Source organism: Bacillus rossius, chromosome 1 (genome assembly GCF_032445375.1).
Source record: "Bacillus rossius redtenbacheri isolate Brsri chromosome 1, Brsri_v3, whole genome shotgun sequence".
NCBI classification, from domain to species: Eukaryota; Metazoa; Arthropoda; class Insecta; order Phasmatodea; family Bacillidae; genus Bacillus; species Bacillus rossius.
The window spans coordinates 302,765,475-302,787,532 of record NC_086330.1 but is presented as its reverse complement, the minus strand read 5'-3'; the positions used below and the strand labels follow the sequence as shown (position 1 = coordinate 302,787,532).

Here is a 22,058-nt window from a genome sequence, read left to right as displayed (position 1 = left end):
TGCCTTCTTTAAGTTATTGGCCACCTCCCTGTACAATGTCTCGCGGGAGGCCTCATCCCCTGGAAGGAGAGGAGAAGGAATTTCCCACTCATTCAGAAGGGGGTGGGTGAGATGCCTACCCAGGAAAGGGACACAAGGAGGAAAGCCCGTAGACCTATGCTCCATGGAATTAAAGACCACATTCAAGAGGTCTAAGTCCTCATCCCATCTAGTGTTATTATTTCTATTGTATAAAATAGTCAGGCAGGCCTTGAGGTTGCGATTGAAATGCTCCACCATATTCCCTTTCGGGAAGTAGGGAGAGCTAAAAATGGGTTGCATCGCCCACTCAAAGCACATGTTGCGGTAAACCGCAGACTGAAAGTACCGAGCGATGTCAGAGGCCAAAAATATGAGCGCCTCGACAATTTTCCTTACTGAATTGGTTAGGGTCCTCATGATGGTGGCAGCCTTCATGTTGCGTAAAGGCAACAAGAAAATAAACTTCGTAAAAACATCCAGAGCAATCAACAAACAAATATTACCCTTTCTAGATCTAACGAGAGGCTCAAAAACATCCAAGTGGACAGTATGCCAAGGAGCCTCAGGAAGGTCGGTCCTGTAGAGCCCAACATTCGTCTGCCGAAGATGTTTACAAAGTTGACAATCCAGGGACTTCTTAACAAAGTCCTTGACATCAGAAGCTGAAGTGGGCCAAGCAAAATGCAGCGCTAACTTTTTGAGTGTTTTCGCCATACCCAAATGCCCACCGAATACTAAGGAATGGAAATACTTTAGCACCATGGCTTGCAGAGAGAAAGGCACTAACACCTTTCGAGCCTTCCCACTTTTCCCCGCGTAACACACGAGCTCCTTGTATATAGCGTAAGGCACTTCCTCCCCTTGTTCGATTTTGTCTAATTTCTATGCATAGAGGGTCCGATGCCTGAGCCTCCTTCAAATTCAGGAAGGACTCTGGAATGACACTCAAGGCAGACACCTCGTTCGAAGTCCCCGATTCCTCGTTAGTACAGAACTCATCAGCATTAAACATGCGCGAGAGCGCATCGGGGTGACATTCTCTGAACCCCATATGTACTGGACCTTGAATCTAAACCTAGACAACCACAACACCCACCTACCCAGCTTGCCCAACTGGTGTGAATGATTAAGCACCCATGTTAGCGCTTGATTATCCGTTTACAGATCAAATTCAGCACAATTGAGATATGAGTGAAATTTCTCCATGCCGAAGAAGTAGGCAAGAGCCTCCTTCTTGTATGCCCCTAATCTCCTTTCCGAGTCAGAGAAGATACGGCTCGCATAAGCCATGGGTCTCAACCTCCCTTTCTCCAAGTGCCCAAAACTGCGCCCAGCGCAGTAGAGTAGGCATCCACATGCAGGACAAATGCTTCTCAAAGTCAGGAAGTATCAAAATTGGAGGAGTAGCCAACCTATTTTCTGAATTCCTGAAAGGTGACCTCCTGCTCCTCACCCCACTGGAAGGCCTGACCCTTCCTTTTAAGTTTATTCAAGGGAACTGCCAGCCCCGCAAAGCTCTCAATAAACCAGGCATAATATCCGAGCATTCCCATGAACCTTTGCACACCCTTAACATTTTTTGGTTTGGGAAAATTCAAAACAGGCCGAATTTTTTCGGGATCCATACTGAGCTTGCCTTGGGATATCACATATCCCAGAAATCTCACCCGAGATTTACCCAGGGTTACGTTATCCGGGTTCAGCGTGATCCCAGCAGCCCTAAGTCTATCCAAGACCTGTTTCAAGTGTTCCATGTGTTCTTCCCAGGAGTTACTGTACACAATGATGTCATCAATATAATTAAAAACACCCTGAAATCTCAGGTCTCCTAACACCTGGTCCAGAACATGAGAAAATGCTTGAGAGCTAAAAGAGGCTCCAAGAGGCACCCTATTATATTCTAAATGGCCCCAAGGTGTGGAAAACACTAAATATTTACGGCATTCCGGATGGATTAGGCACAGGTGGAAACTTGAATTCAAGTCTAGAACCAAAATTTAGCATTCCCCAGATGTTGGAGAGCACTTTCAATGGTATGCATAGGAAATGGGTCAAAGGCAATCTGTTTATTTACCTGAGTGTAAGAATGCACTAATCGGAATTAGCCTGGTTCCATTTTAGCCACCAGGAATGTGTGAGTGCAAAATTCTTGAAGTTGAGGGCGAAATCACACCCTCATGCAGCATGCGGTCAATAATGCCGGGCATAATTTTAAGTTTCGGGGGAGAAAGACGATGATGAGGAGCCCTCACTGGAGTGTCATCCTTAACATGGAATATATACGGCAAGATATCACATTTCCCAAGCTTCTTGGTTAAAACATCAGGGTACAGAGCCCTCAAGCCATCTAACGACCTCTGTTCCAGACTGCCCACCTTGTCATACCTGCCGTCCCTTGTCATTTCGCCAGTAGCCAGAGAACAAGGACTGACGAGTGCAAATTTAACTATTAAATGAACTCTTTCATGGGGGGCGAAGCGAAAACGCAAACAAAGCTCCGACACATCCACCATGCATTGCACATGGCTCAAGAAATCAAATCCCAAAATAATCTCGGAAGTGAGATTAGGAACTACCCAGAACACTTAATTCCAAGATATGTGACCTATTTTCAAATGAAGTGTCACAGAAACCTTCGCTTCCACTACTTCCCCATTAGCTACACATACATGCAAGCGCGAGTCACTGGAACATGCCTAGAGAAGGTGCGGAAACTCCGCACACACACCGTCAAACCATGATTGGCTCACTACACTGCGGGAAACCCCAGTGTCAACCAATGCCAGCAGCTGACGTCCATACAACTGTACCTGCACCCTACACATCGACAATGGCTTTTTATACCTTTTGTTGAGTTCACTCCACGCACACCATTTACATGCGAGGAGCAGTTCCGTTTCCCGGAGAAGCCCTTCATTCATGACCGGGAGAATTACAACGAAAGCACAAACGCCTTTCCGCCGGCACCCTCTGCATCGACCATTCCCAAGCCAGGAGTCCAAAGTGACAGCAATTAGCGCACCGCCACCCTTGTCCCCCCGGATGTGTGTCTGCTCCACCAGCTGTCCCGTGTCTGCAGCCTGTAACAAAGGCCGCGCGCTGTCCACAACGTGTGCCGTAGGCTGCGGGCTCACGCCCGCGGCCGCCTGAGCCCTAATTGACTGCTGCGTCGCCAAGCCTGCCAGACTCACACGTGGAGTGATGGCCGGAAACTGCGTCGCGTATTCACGCGTTGCAAGCAGCCGATTTTCCACCTCGCTCGCTAAAGATCTAAGCTCGTCCAGTGTCTGAGGGACGGTCGCAAATATGCAGTGTTGACGAGTCATGGGAGAAACATTTCCGAGAATAACTTCCACCAGTTCCTTCTCAGACAATCCCATCTCCAAGACGCGATCGTAATCAACAACTGACTAAATGAAATCCACTAAAGGCTCGTGAGGAGCCTGAAATTGAAACACCCAATCCGACTTGCATTTCTCCCGAACACGAGGAGGACATGCTTACCCAAGTACTGCCCCTGAAAACTCCTTGAATGTCCTGTTGTATTTAATGACATCAGCTGATTTGCAAAAAATACCCAGAACATTTGGTTAATGGTGAGCAAGTAAAATCATTCTCCGAAACCAAATTAAGCTCCGCCATTTTCCCGGCGGCTACTAGAAAATCAAGAACGAATGCAGGATCCAAGGTCGACAGCATGGGAAGGGAGTGCAAAAACTAGAAAAAAAGTTATTGACCAAAGGCGTTATGGTTCGGACTCACGTCAGGGGGAGATGAGGCCTCTGGCACCGGCGCGGTAGTGAGCTCTGAGCGGAGATACTGCACCGCTCTCCGCCGCAGCACTTGCATGTTGTCTCGTTCGTCGGCCGCGACTACGGCGTCCTCCAGGAAACGTAAGAGCTCGACCTTCGTCACGGTATAGACCCACGACAGCGGCATGCTCGATGCTCATAAAACAAACAAAAAAACAACAGGCAGAACTATCTAGCAGAGTTGCGCAGATTGAACCAGGCGAAGGGATTAAAAGCCAAAACAAGAACGAAAGCACAGTCTAACAGTAATGAGCCTCAAAGGACTCAAGCTATTTCACAGTTGCTTGTAAGGAAACAAAGAGGGTTCCATGCAAATAGCTTTATATTTTCTGATAACAGGTCATAACTCATGCTGCAGCACATAGAGCACATCTGCACAGCAGACACAAAGTAAATCGTATGATCAATTCAAATCTTCGCTACCGGTCCCTACTACAGTGAAATTTCTGGGTCTTATTTTTGACCAGCAATTGACCTGGTTGCCTCACATCAAAGACCTGAAAGTTCGTTGTCTGTAGGATCTCAACCTTCTCAAACTAGTGAGTAGTAGGGACTGGGGTGCAGATAGTGTTACTCTCCTTCGGCTTTACCGCGCATTAATACGGAGTAAACTGGATTACGGCTGTGTGGCGTACTCCTCGGCATGGCCGTCTACCTTGAAGCAATTGTCGAGTGTCCATCATGCTGGCATCCGCATCGCCACCGGTGCATTTCCTACCAGCGTGGTCGTTAGCATGTGTGCGGCAGCTGGTGAACTTCCACTGCAGTATCGGAGAGACCTATTGCTCCTGTCGTATGGAGTATGCGTACGTTCCGACCCGTCTCACCCTCTATACCCATCGTTTCTGCGCCCACCTTCTGCACAGCTGTATGCTTCGAAACCTCAGGCTACCATGTCGGTCTGCGTGAGATTTCAAACCGTTTGGGTACTTGAAGGGCTCCCGTGTGATATGCTACCACCCATGCAACATGAACAAACGTGGTTGCAACAGGAGCCTAGGGTGCATCTCGATCTGGTGCGTTGGGCGAAGCCGTCTACACCCCCATTTGTTTATTGATTGCTTTTTACTGATTTACTGTGTCATTTTTTTTCGAGGCTTTCGCTGCGTGTATACAGATGGGTCCCGCTCGGGGGGATCTGTAGGGTGCTCCTTTATTTGCGATCGGGGGAGGTACCGTTTTGGGCTACACCCTACCTGTAGCGTTTTCACCTCAGAGCTTTATGCCATCCTGAAAGCCCTGTGTTTTACTGGTAGAGGCACCCACTGTCGGTGTCTGGTGTGCTCCGACTCTATGAGTGCACTATCTGCCCTCCGGTCTGGCTCGACCTCCCACCCTATCCTTCCCCTGATTCGGCGGAAACTGCGCGAATTATAACACAGGGGTACTCCAGTGGAGTTCCTGTGGGTGCCAGGGCACGTGGGCATACCTGGCAATGAAGATGCCAATCGGGCGGCAAAGGAGGCCTGCGAACTCCCACCTTGTGTCCTACGCGTCCCTGTGTGTGATGTTTTGCATGCTTCCCGAGCCCTCGCTTGGCAGAGGGAATGGCAGTCCCTACCGCTGACCAACAAGCTACGTTCCATCTGCGATGTGCCACACCTTTCCTTGGTTTATGGACTCACTCGCAGGGAAGACACGACCATGACCCGCCTCCGAATAGGCCACACCAGTATCACTCACTGGCATCTGCTGTGTGGGGAGCCTCCGCCTGAGTGTGATGCCTGCTTCACTCCCCTGACTGTACGCCACATCCTTTTGGAGTGTCCCCAATATCACCAGGCTCGCTGTACTTTTAACTTCCCCTGCTAGCATTGTACTCCCTTTTTACGTACTGTGGGCCTTTTTAACGCATTGTGTTTTTTCCCAGTGGATACCTCTTTTTTACTTTGTCTTTGCTTTTGTCTGTTTTTATATGTATTGTAACTTTATCCACTGTGTGGGATGTTTTTATCATTGTCTCCCGTCCTTTTATCGTCTGTCCGTACCATAGTTGTTCTGTCATTCCGTCCCACTCACTTTTTAAACCCTTTTATGTCTTTACGCTTTTAACACACCCTGTGGGTGCTAATGGCCTTCGCTGCCGATGCGCCCCCACATCACCACTCACTCACTCAAATCTTCGCCCTGGATGTTACGAACGTGATTAATATACAATATTACAATATTAAAAGCTGCAGACATTACAATCCCAAATGATTAATAAGCAAAATCAAAATTAAGGGTTGCAGAAATTACAGTTATGACTACAAAGCCATGAGTCTTCATCAATTACAGGAAATACAAATCACAAATATAGAATTAAAAAGATACAAACATTAATGATTCACGCTAAGCACGCGCATTGCGTCAACGACCCACACAGATAACACTTGCCAACAAAAAAATATTATTGTTATGTTTCCTTCACTTCATGAGTCAAATCTTACTCATTTTGGGTTGAAAAAAACATAAATGACAATGAAATTTTTTTATTAGCTCTAGTTTCTGTGATACACCATGGGTCAAAATATATAACGTTAATAAATTGTGGCAAATCCGTAAATTTTAAACCATAAGTTTATCAACATTATAAAAAATTTGGATTTATTAAAAAGTAGTTAAATTTTTTTAAGAGTTGAAAATTAATGGCAGAATACTTGGCAGGTTGGATATTATTACCATCATGTGGATTTCATTTTTCTTTCTGCCTGTCTCTTGTAGGTGAGTTCTTGAGCATCCCTACACACGCACCAACAGTAATCTGCAAGCATTGATTCATTCCAACGGCCCTGATATCTTTGTTCCATTACAGAAATATCCTAATGGAATCTCTCACCGTGTTCATCACTGACCGCACCACAACTAGGAGGGAAAAAGTCTAGATGAGAGTGGAGAAAATGAATTTTGAGAGACATGTTGCATCCAAGTTCAAGATATTTTTGTAGAAGTATCCTCACCAACTGAACATAGTTATCTTCTCTTTTGTTCCCCAAAAAACCTTTAATAACTCCCTTCAACGTATTCCAAGTTTCCTTTTCTTTCCCCTCCAAAACTCTGTCAAACGCAGGATCCTTCACAAGCTCCCGAATTTGTGGCCCAACAAAAACACCTTCCTTAACTTTTGCATCACTTAAGAAAGCAAATTTTTCCCTCAAATATCTAAAGGCCTCTCCTTCTTTGTTCATGCCTTTGACAAAGTTTTTCATCAAACCGAGTTTTATATGTAGTGGTGGAAGAAATATATCTTTCGGATCGACGAGAGGCAGGGAACAACATTTTTTTCACTAGGGCCAAGATTTCTTGCAGGCCAGTCTGTTTGAATGTAATGTGATTTCCTATCCCTACTGTCCCACATACATAAAAAGCAGCAGTATTTAGTATACCCCAGTTGCATTCCTAAAAGTATAGCGATGACCTTTAGATCACCACAGATTTTCCACTTGTGTTCAGCATATTTGATTGAGTGGAGGAGGGCTTTCATGTTTTCATAAGTCTCTTTCATGTGAACTGCATGTCCAACAGGAATAGAAGGAAGACGGTTACCGTTGTGAAGTAATACAGCTTTCAAACTAAACTTCGACAAATCTATGAATAGTCTCCATTCAGTAGGATCGTGGTTCAAATTCAAACATTTCATCAAGCCATTAACGTTGCAGTATACTACAAGGTTGTTTTTCTTTTCAAAAAAAGGAAGGAGATCCTTCGAACGCTGTCTATACTGTGATACTCTGACATCATGCTGGAGAATATTCCACTGCTGTAGTCTTGAGCCTAGAAGTTCTGCCTTATTCTTTGATAAATCAAGGTCTCGAATGAGATCACTTAATTCCGCTTGACTCAGTCTGTGCGGTTTATCATCTGTTTCCTTAAAATCAGGGTCGTGAGATGTGCTAGGCTGGCTGAGTTCTTCTGCACTTTCTTCATTTTCCACTTCAAGTTCATAAATGTGGGGTGGGGTAGGTATTGGTAAACCATCTGAATGTGGAATTGGTCGAATAGCCGAAGGAATATTTGGGGTATTGAACTGTTCTTTTTTTCTTTGTTGACAATAGCGACTTTATTGGTGGAGTCAAGCAGAAATAGCAGTCATTTATATGGATTGTAGGCTCCCGCCAAACCATGGGCACATAAAAGGCATAGATTGTTTTTTATTTTTCAGCCATTCTCTTAAAGTAACTGAACAAGAGTTACAACATATATGTGGAGCCCACGACTTATCTTGGTCACCTGCCGTTACTCCAAAATAATGCTGATAAGCAGTCTTAACAGCAAGAGTAATATTGCGTTTCTGTGACGAAAATGTTACTTCACCACAAATACCATAACAAAAGTTATTCACTGAATTCACACAGCTTTGTGGCATTTTGGTTTAGTAAACTTAAATATCACTCCAAAACATTTAATTTGAATAAGAAAACAACAGAAACCACATCAAGCACTATCTGAAGAACAGAAATCACGTACATAACCTCAAAATAGCTGTACAACGTTTGGTTTTGTCAGTTAACAGGTATACCAACATCCAAAAACTAATTTTCTCAACAAAGTGAAAGTTGAGCATGTAAAAAGTGACATGTTACTGTATCTTGAAAACAAGAGCTAGTTGGTCTTTTTCGAGGTGATTTTTGAACTCAGGGGGTGAAAATACATAATAATTGGGTATTTTTAAGCCCGAAACATATTCATTGTTGGCCAGTGTAATTTACAGGTCCCATTAGACAGCGTGGGCACTTACACGAAGAGAGCTAAGCAGACCAAATAGGTGGAGGTTTATGCATGACTAAGCGATAACTGAAGAAACATGGCCCAGACAAACATTAAATCGAAATGGAATTTAGAAGGACGGTGCCAAACGAAAAATTTGAAATAAGGCCGCAATCTATTAAGTACCGTAATATGAACCCAATCTTCGCTATCTATAGAACAGCCGCAATGTAACCAACTTTGAATAGAGTGAATCTTGTTGTCAAAAAAGGTCTTAATATTCTGTATTAATGGATATTATTAATGAAATAGTAATATACACTTAAAAAAAACCTGACTGTGATGGGTAGTCTACACTGTGGCAGTCTCTCTCATTCATATTTTCGTTAGGATGAGGAAAGTCTTCCGGATCGTTATCTGGAAGTAGCAGTATGTATGCAAATTAAGTTCCTGATATATGAATGATATCTTTAGATGTTTTTGCAAGTTTTTATTTTTTATTAAATAAGGCATGGTTCATTATAACTGTGTTTTAGCGGAAAGACTGGAAACAATATGCTACTGTAACTCGTCACGAGGACAGAATATTAAAACCTTTTTTGACAAGATACACTCTATTCAAAGTTGGTTACATTGCGGCTGTTCTATAGATAGCGAAGATTGGGTTCATATTACGGTACTCAAATTCACTACTCAGTACCTGGTAGTTGTGCTAGTCCTTCAGGAATGTCGCCAGGCAGTTCTGTTTGGTCGTCATAGTCGGCGTCTCCTAACAGATCTTCTGGATGACCAATTTGCACGAGATTTCTCATTGCCGAAAGAAATTCAAAAATTGAAATTCTTCCGGACAAGGTAAAATAATTATTGAGAAAAATGTTTTAATTTTTGAAATCTGTCTAGAAGTTTTCTAGTTAACTTCTTAAAATCAAACTCACACCATATATTTACATTTTTGGCATGGATAAATAAAAAAGATAATTTGATTGGTGCGCATTGTAATTTTGTACATAAATTTTGAAATTCTGTCCACAGCTGTATCCAGCAGTGTATGTTTTTATGGACACAAAAAGCAAGAAAGCGTATAAGCTGGTTTTTTCAGTTTATTAAGACTGTCCTTCCGCACATGAGCCCTTCAACAATAATGACTGACTACAAGAGGAGCATGAGATTAGCCTTGCAGTCCGTTTTTCCAGAAGCCTCGCTAATTGACTGCTGGTTTCACTACGCCCAGGTATATCTTATGAAACACGCTTTGTTATGCACTTACTTTAACTTCTTATGGAGGTGAGTCTTTTTATTTAACTAGCACATTATTGTGTTTAATATTTACAGTGCATTTTTATGGTGTCACAAGGACACAAGATTATAGGGAAATCTCTTCCGTCTCTGTGGTCGTAACGAGATCGCAAAAAAAAACCTCGAAGATGACAATGGTACTTCCTCTTCTTCCGCAACACGCCATCGAGCAAGGACTGGAAGCGATAACGTCATATGCTCGTGAGAGCGGGCTGGAGAACGATTTCTTTCAACTTTTCCAGTACATCCAACGGTACTGGTTGACCATCGTTACGCCAGCAGAGATGTCGGTTTTTGGAGAGGCAAGAAGGACGAATAACGATGTGGAGTCCTTCTACAACAAGCTCGTCCAACGTATGGGAGGTACAAACCCAGGAGTGTTAAAATTTATTGGTGAGAATACATGACATATTATATAGCTGTAATGTGTAAAGAAATGTTAAAAATTAATATATTTAACGTGGCTGCTTGACAGCACCGCCAACTGGCGTGCATAACTCCAAGCGTTAATGTGTCATTTAAAAACGGCTCAAAAATTTTCTTTGGACTGTTCTGATAACTAATGCCATTTAAAAATATTATAATTGCATTTGAACCTTTTTGTTTCATAGTTTAATGTCTTATGTATATTCTAATGTTAGATGAAAAAAGTTAAAATATCAACAAGCTCGCTCCACAGAAATAACGACAGAAAATTGCACATTTCAAATCACAAAAAAAAAAAAAAAAAAAAAAATGTCATTTGTCGCCCTTTTAAAATCACCACGTTCTAGGGGGAAAGCTGCCATCTACTGAGTGAAGCCGAAAAAAAACTTGAGAGGTGTTTACTTACTTTCCAATACAACTCATAGGGTTATTTTTAATAGTTTACAAAAGTTGAATTTTTAAAATTTAATCATTCATTTAACGTAAGCCTGTAAATACTGACCTAATTTAATATCATATTTTGGTTATTACTTTTGAAATTTTCAGGCAAAAAAAAATATCACTTTTATACAGTTGACAACTTAACATATTCAAACCTCTCTTAAGGCGCCCGCCTACCTAGACTGTGAACAACGTTGCAGTGTGTTTGAAATGCACGTTTTTATAGAAAAGTAAAGACAATTTTCGAAATCAGGTGATAGCTTAATTAACTTTTCAAAATGAATCACACATCAATAACAATATTTTAGAACCCCTCAACATAGCCAAAATTGGGTTTCCAGGCTGCCCTTTTCTAACAAACTATTCACGGGATGAATGTGGCATCTGTATAATGCTATGCGCTGGACCTTGCTACAAACTTTACACCATTAAAATTATAGGGTCACCGCATTGAATTCCGAGAGAAACTTGTATTTGTGCGACATGTTTTGCACTTGATGGTGGCGCGCTCTCAGCCACGGACCGACAAAGTTGAGGTTAGATGCAGTTCGCAAGAAACAAATCTGGAATAAAGGAAAAGTTAGATATTTCGACGGCACGAGGTATAATTTGACCTCATTACTATTATAATTTTTGTTTAAATTTAGAATCATCATTACTACATTTGCGTTCACAGACGGTCTCCGATAGCGTAGTCGGTAACGGCACGGAAGCAATAGGCTCTGGATTAGAGTCCAGCTAAGAGTAGATGTTATAATAAGTTCAGTTTTAGTTAATAGTATAAGCCTCTCCCCAGTGAACAATTTAGGCCCGTTCTACAACTACACGTAAACGGAACAGACGGAAACAGAGACGAAAACGAAGGGTTGTTTCGTCCATATGTTTCTCGTTCTACAATACACGGACCCGTAAGATATTTCTGAGCTCTTGTAATCAATTTTTGAGCTCAGGATTCAAGAGATTAAAACTAAACAAAACCCACGTGCACAATTCAATAGTCATACACAACTCATGTTTAGTTGTTTCGGTACAAAAAAAAGCCGTCAACTAATACGGAGACCAACATTAGTCAAAACTAATAAGTACTTTTAGTAACATGAACGAGCAACTGTAGCTTGACAACTGCAGTGAAAAAATAACGTGCTCTTATTGGTCTAACGGAGTAACGTAAACGGAAGACCTCAGCACTTCCGAGCACGTCCGTACGGGTCCGTCTCCGGTTGCGTGCTATTGTAGAAGCTCTGTTCCTTGAGATCCGTCTTCGTTCCCGTGATCCGTCTCCGTTTCCGTGTCATTGTAGAACAGGCCTTAGCGTAACGCAGGAATTTTGATAAGTCATTATTACAATGCCTTATGTTAACAGTGTCACGTATGATGGATTTACATGCTGTGTTAACTTGTAAGAGTAGATACTGATAGTAAAATTGTGACTTTTTTTGCCTGTACTATACATGATATGTCAATACAATTCACAATGCTGATACGACAATAGCACGAAAGGCAAAAACGAGATGAAAGTAGCGCAAAACTAAACAATCGCGTAGTTGTGACAGTAAAGCTTCACCGCGACACAAAAAAATAAACAACAGAAACCAACTTACATTACAATTTTTCGTAGCTATTACATACTTTTTTTCCAGTTCAAAGGTCGATAGTTATAGTTTTTGTGTATCAGTAAATTAATACAAAGCATTATTTTTCCTGTACATGTAAATTCATTTTCGTTTAAAATATACTAGCTGCAATACCCGGCGTTGCCCGGGCTGAACACAGGGCGTAGTTAGTAATTGTCTTCTTAATTTGAATGTAAAGTGTGAAAATTAATTTATATCACTTTCAGATCCCGACAGACGTTCTGCCAGTTTATAGTTATTTACCTGGTCTGTATGTAATTTAGACTTTATAAAGCAATATAGAAAAAAGCTGAAAAATAAGAGATCACTAATATTGAAAATATTCCATTATCTAGCTAATGCTCGGCCTGCATTGCAATGCCTTATTCAGTTTTGTTTTGTTATATGTTTGAAGTAGTTCCACAAATACAAATCATCTATCCATCTCTCTAAATATATTTATCTCTTTGTATCTACATATATACTTCCCACTATCTCTATATTTTCTATATATAAGTCTCTATATAGCTCTATACATCTATAGGTATATCTCTTTATCTAACCCATTTCATTCTCTATACCTCGCTCTATCTCAACTTATCTCCGTCTCTATCTCACTCTCTCTCTATATATATATCACTCTATCTCTGTCCCTCTTTTATATTTACATAAATTGTGTCATGCGTGCGCACTTATACAACAAAAACAGACGAAGTGCTGCTATATAAAATGAAATACACACATTTTTTGACACTATTCGTGCTCCAACTATTGAAAAATAGTTATACCATCTCAGTAACCTTTATGGGCATGCGCATAACAAATCACCAAAATTTCATCGCAATCGGATGAATGGTATAGGAACGCATACGGCACAAACAAACGAAAATTAAAGACATGACAAACGCATCAAACGATAGTGCGTTTAAAATTCAAGGAAACTCTATCTATTGACGAAGTTAAGAACAAAACTGTTATTAGCGCCTTTATTTTGCTAGCCGCTGCGAGCTCCACTAAGCGGACTGGTCTCACCAAGGAGAAAAATATTAATTTGCCAGACCTTACTATGTGTATGATTGTATGTCAGACATAGAAAAATGACACTCACTCACTATTTGTATGTCTATGACCTATGATTTTTTCTGTTATAAAATGAAATTATCACTTTTTCACTCCCTTAGGGATGTAATTTCATATTAATATGGGGTCTATGTGTTAATCCAGGTTATAAGCTAGCTGTAGGCCAAATTTCATTTAAATCCATTCCGTAGATTTTACGTGAAAGAGTAACAAACATCCATCCATCCATACAAACTTTCGCGTTTATAATATTAGTAGGAAGTAGGATATTAGAGGAAAGCTTTGCTCATAAAGAGAAACGGCATGCATTGCATCTTGTACATTAGCATTTAAAATATTTATTACATCAACGTAAATAAGATATGTCAAGTCTAAGTTTTAAAGTCAGTTTCCTTTCATCTGAAAATATCTGTATTATTTTAAAATACATTTATAAAAATTGTAATGCTTCCAGGTAAAAACTTACCTTTTGTATGAATTTTTCATTAGTGACACTGGATGGACATTAATTGAATTCATGCCACATAACTTTCATACTTGGATAATAAAATTATAAAGAATTATTTATTGGCTCAGAGATGACATTGTTGGTACTCGATGTAGCCTACACTGCAGATTATAATTAATGTGCCCTAAATCCTAAGAAAATTTACGACTATATTAATTGAAATTTTAGCAGTAATATAAATAACTTAACCTTTTATTTGGTGCAGAACGAAATTAATAAACCCAGAAGATCTCAAGAGGATAAAAGACACCGATGAAGCCACAACAGTTTTTAAAAATCTCATCACTTGCACTGACGATCTGCCATTCAGTAACTCCCATGACAACAGTTATGCTAATAAGCGTGATCGGTAAGTAAACATATTTTTATATTTCCTGGAGATGATTTATATTTATATTAAATTTTATTCAATATGTATGGGTAAGAATTAGCTGGGGAAATTACGGGCAGAACAGTCGGCGTTTCTAAAGATCCTATGAATTAATCAAAATAATTTGACGCAAAGCGAATGAAACATTCTTTAGGAAAACAAAATTAATGTATTGTTTTAATCTGATGCTATAAAATTGTAACTCAATTAACTAAGTATTCAATAACTCTTAAAATCGCCATTGCTAAAAATCTGAATGTATATGCAGTTTGCTGCGGTTGTAGTAGTTAAGTCTTTAATCTACCTAATGGAGTACTATTTTTCTAAAATAAACTTATAACTATTCCATGAGCATTTCCTCCCCTAACGATTCAGTAAGCAGTTACTGTGTCGAATAAATTAATAATGCACGGAAAATAAATTAAAAGTACACACACAAACGTTTATTTGCAAACGTTGTCAATTGTCTCATTTAATGTTACTTATATATCTCCTATACGAAAACATTAAAATCATAGCACCATATTTTGTTGCACAGTACTCAATATCGGGTAAGCAGCTTTTTTTTGTTTGCATATTGGATGATCATATCATTATTGACAACTTTCTTACTAACACAATTTTTACAAAGAAAATAAAGTTTTTTTTACAAAATATACGTATGCTGTAAAAGAGACAAATTAATATATTTTTAGGTTATTATAATTTTTTTTAACAACCCACCGACCATAATCAATGACAGTCTCTTGCTTATTAGTGAAAATATAGCAATGAGCACACCGGAGATAAGTAATTAACCGAAGAACCCACAAATAAAATAATATGCTTTAAGACACACTATTGTCATAAAGGCCAGTCACTAACATTTTGTGTTGGAGGTCCTTGGTTAGATTGTAGGCATCGGCAGGCCGGGAGTTTCCTGGAAAGGAATTGTAAAGTTGGTAGTCTTTAAACTACATTAGTAAGCTGGTATGTCTCAAATGCTGCAGTTCTTTCCCACATTTTCAATTCATTGTTATATTACACTCATTTAATTTTCAATAATCTATTATTCTACTTGATCAGGAACAACTGTCTGCTCATCGCGTAGGACACGCAAATACAGGAATATTTTATAATACCTACGCATATTATACATTAAACTTGATGTTTCCAAGCTTATTTTATTTGAATTTAATTTGATTCACATTAATTCTGTAGATACATCCCTGCATGGCAAAAGTCATATGACAAGTCAGCTCTGTGTGTTTCGTATTCAAATACCAATGTAGGTTTTGACAAACTATAAATGTTGTAATGATGTAACCGTTGTTCCAGTCCTGTAATATGTTTTCAAACGTATTGTTTCAGAGCACCCGTTTAACTAACCACACCACCAAAATTTCCTTTGGAAAACTCTCAACCAGGTTGCTCTCATTGGGATTACGGGTTTATTGAAATGACAACCCCAACAAAGAGCAGTGATGTTTACAGCGATATGTCTACTACAAGTCAAGTAAACCACATTAGCATATCTGATAATTATTTGAATGAGTCAGATGTTAGTATTCTACCTTTATCACCTGCAAGTGAAGTTGATAGTAATGGTCCGTTAGAAAATCCCGCCTCTACAGAAGAATTGAAAAACATGTGACTGTATCCATTCCTGAAACATCTACTACTTAAGTACCAGTAACCATTCAGGGACGTCGTATTTTTTATATAAATCACATGTTTTCAGAAGTATCAAGAATAAGTAGACACAGTAAAATTTTTGACTGTAACTTTGATAATATGGTGTTACTCAAAGAAGAGAGAAAAGGGATGGAAAGTACTTACTTCTTTGAATGTGCTATGTGTGGTTTCAAAGATAAAATTTGTTCAGAATGTCCACAAACAAACAACGGATGGATGAACGTAAATGATTCTTGGGTGAGTAGCATGTTACTTACTGGTCAAGGATTTACTCAGCTCAGAGACTTACCTCAAATTTAGAAATACCATGCATGGCAAAACAAACTTTTCAAAGACGACAAAGGAATCTTTCGAAAATTATTAAAGAAGTTACCTGGCAAAAAATGCAAGCAGCTGGAAAAGAAGAAATGGATTTAGCCCTAGAAGCAGGGGAAGTAGATGAAAATGGAATACCTGCTATCTCTGTAATAACTGATGGCGCATGGAGCAAACGATCTTATGGAACTAATTTTAATGCCTTATCAGGAGTGGTATGTTGTTCAGTTTACTGATTATAAATGTTGTTTAATCGATGTTAAGTAAGTATATTTTTATTGTGTATTTATTTTGCTTCCAGGCGTGTATTATTGGTGCCAAGAAAAGTTTTATTTATAAGCACACGGAATGCTTATTGTTGTATTTGAGCTCAAGATTCTTCCAAGGGTGAAGAAGTGAATTCTCATGTCTGTTACCAAAACTGGTCAAAGTCATCCACTGCCATGGAAGCTGATATCATAGTCGAGGGCTTCCGGTGCAGCGTTGCAATGCATAACTTGAAATACAACAAAGTAATAGGTAGGTTAAAGAAAATTTCAGACATCATAACTCTCTAAATGCCTTTATATGTCATATAACAAATCTAAATCAAAATGTTTTTAGTCTCAATTTAATCACGCGCATGAATATGGAAAGGATATAAGACTTAACATCATTAAGACTGACAATTCATCATCGATGCATCTTTGCCACTGAATACAGTGACTGAAAAATTTATAAAACTTGATTTTTAGATGCTGTACATAATGATATGATAACATAATAACTTCCAAGTAAATTATTTAGTGTGTAAATAACTTCCTTACTGGAAACTAAACTAATTAGTTATGATTTTTTTAACCCTATTTGCGAATTATTTACTCGTAAGAAAATTGGGAAAAATCAAGTAAACTTGATTTTAAGTAAATGAAACCCTTTTAGCTTTAAGGCGTATCCTTGTCGTAATAGATAATAATTAAGCTAGGTTTACAAATGAGAAGTTAATTGGGGGAGGGGGTGGCTAAAATTATGCAGTAGTCATGGAACATGTATCTGATAAAAACTACCTTATTTATGGTGTACAAATAACGTTTTAATAATTTCCTGTCAATAAAGTGGGCCTACAATAATAGCATCTTTATATTAGTTGCTAGAAGCTTTTTTCCTGAGATAAATGTGTTTAATTTATGCCTTATATCAGCACTGTTTCTTGGCATACTATCGCAAAATAAACATTTCTATATTTTTTATTCAGGTTTATTAACACACTCTACAAGTAAACCCAAACGCATTGATTCTCTACCGGATCTCTCAAAACATTTTCAAGATATTTATTTTAGGCCCTATGTTTTCAATGCAACCAAAACCATAGATGGCCAGATTAAACACATACATCTCATTATTAATAATTTTGTTTAGTTTATCTATTTTAATGAAGTACTCATAGCGCTGCCATACGAGTGTGTCTAACTGTAGCCACTTCTTCGCACATTTCCTTAAGCATGCATCATGATTCTAAAGTAAATTCAATTTTTTTATGCAAACTCTTTGTAATCCTTAAGTCATTTAGGCCCATTTGCAAAGTTATAACTTGAGGCAAAGGAAAGTATAATTCCATTTCTTTGACCTACAGAATTCTTGCTTGAATATATCTTACTTAACTGTGCAAGCCCACCTAAGTTGCTCAATTGCATTTCAATAAGATAAATCTTTTAATAGACTTTAAGTTAAATCCATTTTACTCTTGAAGAAATATGTAAATTTTTGTTACTTTGAATGTATATCTACTTTGATTTCATTTCACAGCAGGTAGTAGTCATGTGTTTATATCAGCAGAGAAGAGCACTTGGGGCTCCTCCAAGCTCAGCTATCCTCATACTTAACTGTAATTTTCGAAAAGTGACTATGAAATAACTGCCATTTTATGAGTGTTACTGTATATATGCATTGATTTTGCCCAAAATATTTACTCAAAAGTTGCTTTTTACTTAGTATCCCATTGCTTTCGTTATGATACCACCAAAAATTCATCTAGTGCCCATATTCTTTCTTTTTGTATATTGAGCAACTTTGCTAACGACTTGCGAGTTAGTTCACTAGTCATAAATATTATAGTTATTTGTCCTTCAAAAGTTTGATACGGTTGTTAAACCATTTTGTAATGTATACTGGAATTAAAAATTGTGCATCTGATATACTTGGTATATAAAATTAGTTATTTATTTAAGAATAAAATCATGTAATATTCCACTATACAGTACTCAAAGAAGTAAAAGGTATTTAATATTAATTATAATTTTCATCCTAGCAGTGGTTCAAAATAAATAAGTGAGTGAGATTGTGGGGGCGCGTCGACAGCTAAGGCCATTAGCACCCACAGATTTGTACATTATAAGCAGAACAATGAACGACAGTTAAAATTTCCCCACAGGGGAGATGACAACTACCAGGTAAACAGATAAAAACTGGTAAAAAGTCCCCACAGGGGAATGAACAACAATCAAATAAAAACAGTTAAAAGGTCCCACCAGGGGAAAGACGATCAAATATAAAAGGTTAAAAAGTCCCGACATGGGTAACAACAACAATAAAAAAAAAACCGCAAAATGCCCCCACAGAGGGAGTAACAATGACTAATTAAAAGGTTAAAAAAAATGTCACCCCAGTTAAACAGCTCGATAAAATAAAACCAGTTAAAAGACCCCAAAGGGGGAGTGGCAACAAACACGTTAAAACAGAGTAACCTTTCCCACAGGGGAAAATCAAAAATAAAGTAAAAACAATTAAAAACAGAGACATAGCTACACAAGCAGTATGTTCAGAATAAAAGGTGACTAGAAGTAAAATTACATGGACATCACAACACATTAAAAAGGCCCACAGTATGTAAGAAGTGGAGTACACCGCTCAATGGTGAGCTCCCCTCACCGAGCAATCCTGAAAGTGTAACAGGAAGGTTAAAAGTAGAGCGGGCCTGGTGATAATGCGGGCACTCCAGAAGGATGTGGCGTACAGTCAGGGGAATGCCGCAGCGGTCACATTCTGGCGGTGGTTGCCCCTGCAGGAGGTACCGGTGAGTAAGGCTGGTGTGGCCTATTCACAGTCTGGTCATAATCGTGTCCTCCCTGCGAGTGAGACGGTCGGCGAAGCAATGGCGGCGTGGTGTCTCGCAGACGATGCGGAGCTTGTTGTTCAGAGAGAGGGAATGCCACTCCCTCTGCCAGGCAGTCCAAACAGTCTCCTGGGCAGCCAGCAAAACATCGCATACAGGGACACGGTGTATGCCAGGTGTAAGTCCACAGCTTCCTTTGCTGCTCGATCTGCGGCTTCGTTGCCAGGGATGCCTACATGCCCAGGTACCCACAGGAACTCAACTCGAGTACCCCTGAGTTCCACGTTGCGCAGTTTCTGGCTAATCAGGGGAAGAACAGGGTGCGAAGTAGAGCCAGACTGGAGGGCCGACAGTGCGCTCATAGAGTCGGAGCACACCAGATACCGACGAAGTTAAGACACTACAAATAGAGTGTAGCCCAAACAAATAACTCTCCTGGCCGTAAATAAAAGAACACCCGACATTTCTATCCAAGCGGGACCCGTCTGTGTACAGGCAGTAAAATTCACAGAATTTGTCACACATAAGGTCTTGAAAAATTGCTCTGTACACAAAGGCTGGTGTAGACGGTTTTGCCCATCTCGCCAGGTCGAGGTGTACCACAGGCTCATGTTGCATCCAGTTTTGTTCATGTTGGACAGGGGATATCATGTTATACGGAAGCGCTGTGTTTGCCCAAGCGGTGTTTGCCCAAGCGGTGTTTGCCCAAGCGGCGTGTGCTCAAACACACGCCGGCCTGGTAACACGTGGCTTCGCTGCATACAGTGCTAAACAAGCGGGGTGCAGAAACAACATATGGTGGGGATGTGAGGGGTCTGAACGGACACGCGCTCCATACAAGTGTAGCAGAAGGTCTCGCCTATACTGCAGTGGCAGTTCATCAGCTTCCGCATGGAGGCTCACGACCGGGATGGTACGGAATGCACCGGTAGCGATGCGGAGACCAGCATGGTGAACGCTCGCCAACTGCTTCAACACAGACGGCTGTGCCGAGGAGTATGCCACACATCCGTAGTCGAGCTTACTCCGGATCAGAGCGTGATATAAACGAAGCAGGGTCATTCGGTCCGCGCCCCAATCTGGACTACTCACCATTTTAAGGACGTTGAGCCCTTTGCCACAACGAACTTTCAGGTCTTTAATGTGAGGAAACCAAGTCAGTTTGTGAACAAACTGGAGCCCCAGAAATTTTACTGTACTAGGGACCAGTAGTACTGAGCCATATAGTTGAATCGCAGCGGCAGAGAATAGACTGCGCTTTCGGGAGAAATGCGTCACCTGAGTCTTGGCGTGGAAAACCTGTAGCCTTTAGAGTCCGCCCAGCTCTCCAGCCGCCGCACCACAAGCTGGATTTGTCGCTCAGCCATGGCGAACGTGGCTGAGCGGCAAAAGATGGCCAAATCATCCACGTACAAAGCGCATTGCACTGGAGGGCGGACGGCAGATACGATGCTGTTGATGGCCACTGCAAAGAGGGTGACGCTCAGTACACTTCCCTGTGGGACACCGTTCTCCTGTACGTACACACGGGAGAGAGTAGTGCCATTACGAACCTGAAAGAAACGATGTTGCATAAAATGTGAGATAAAAAGAGGGAGATAGCCTCGAAGGCCCCAGTCATACAGTTGTTGAAGAATACTAAACCGCCATGTTGTGTCGTAAGCCTTTTCAAGGTCAAAGAAGACAGCGATAACCTGCTGTCTTTGAAGGAAGGCGTCCTGTACCAGTGCTTCCAAGCTCACAAGGTGGTCGACAGTCGAGCGATTACGCCTGAAGCCACATTGGAGAGGTGAGAGGATCCGCCATGCCTCAAGGTAACACTCCAGGCGGGAATTCTCCATTCTCACCATAGTCTTGCATATGCAAATGGTAAGTGAGATAGGGTGGTAGTTGGATGCCTCAGATTTGTCCTTTCCTGGCTTTAAAATAGGTACCAAAATTGATTTAACCAGGCGGAGGGGAAAGTCCCAGATATCCAAATGCTATTAAATAATTGTAATAAAGCAGCCTTTCCTGTCTCTGACATATTCTTCAACATTGAGTAATGTACGCCGTCTGGGCCGGCCGATGACTACCTCGAGTGAGACAGTGCCTTCTCCAGCTCTGTGAGCATGAATGGGAGGTTATAGTCTTCCTCGCTAGAGGAGCGGAAGTCCACTCCGGCACCCTCGTGACGCGCTTTGAGGTTTTCGAAGGTGGGAGGATACCGCGCACTGCTCGAGACTTCGGAAAAGGCGTAGCCAAGTTGGTTGGCTATGTCCATTTCATTTAGCACAAGGGTACAATGTATTCGGAAATAAGGGATGTCGGTGGAGGTATTGTGTCCATTTAGCTTCCGAATAGTGGCCCAAATGTGCTGACTTGTGAAATAACCATTTAATTGTGAAATAAACTCTCTCCAAGAATTGCATCTGCTCTCACGAATGGTAAGTCGTGCTCGTGCCCTGCAAATGCGGAATTCTTCCAAGCGCTGTTGTGTCGGTCGGGCCATAAACCGTCGGAGTGCTCGCCGTCTGGCACGGATAGCATCACGACACTGGTCATTCCACCAGGGTGTGCGACGCCGACCAGTGGGCGAAGATTTAGGGATGGAGATCTCTCCCGCAGATACCAACATTGAGGTGAATTGCTCCACCGCCATGTCCACATCTGAATTTAGGGTGGTGGGCACATGGAGGTTATCGCGTAATTTTACCCAGTCCGTTTTCTTAATCACCCATCGAGA

At 40.7% G+C, this 22,058-nt stretch overlaps 1 protein-coding gene across 1 annotated transcript in view; it reads left to right on the top strand.

Moving 5' to 3' along the window:
* The window catches only part of LOC134527863 (uncharacterized), a 30,002-nt gene extending 10,704 nt beyond the window's left edge, over positions 1-19,298 (top strand). The window contains exon 3 of the mRNA XM_063360846.1: positions 19,286-19,298. Within this exon, the coding sequence (XP_063216916.1) occupies positions 19,286-19,298 (13 nt within the window). The remainder of the gene's footprint in view (positions 1-19,285) is intronic.
* Positions 19,299-22,058: the final 2,760 nt, after the last annotated feature.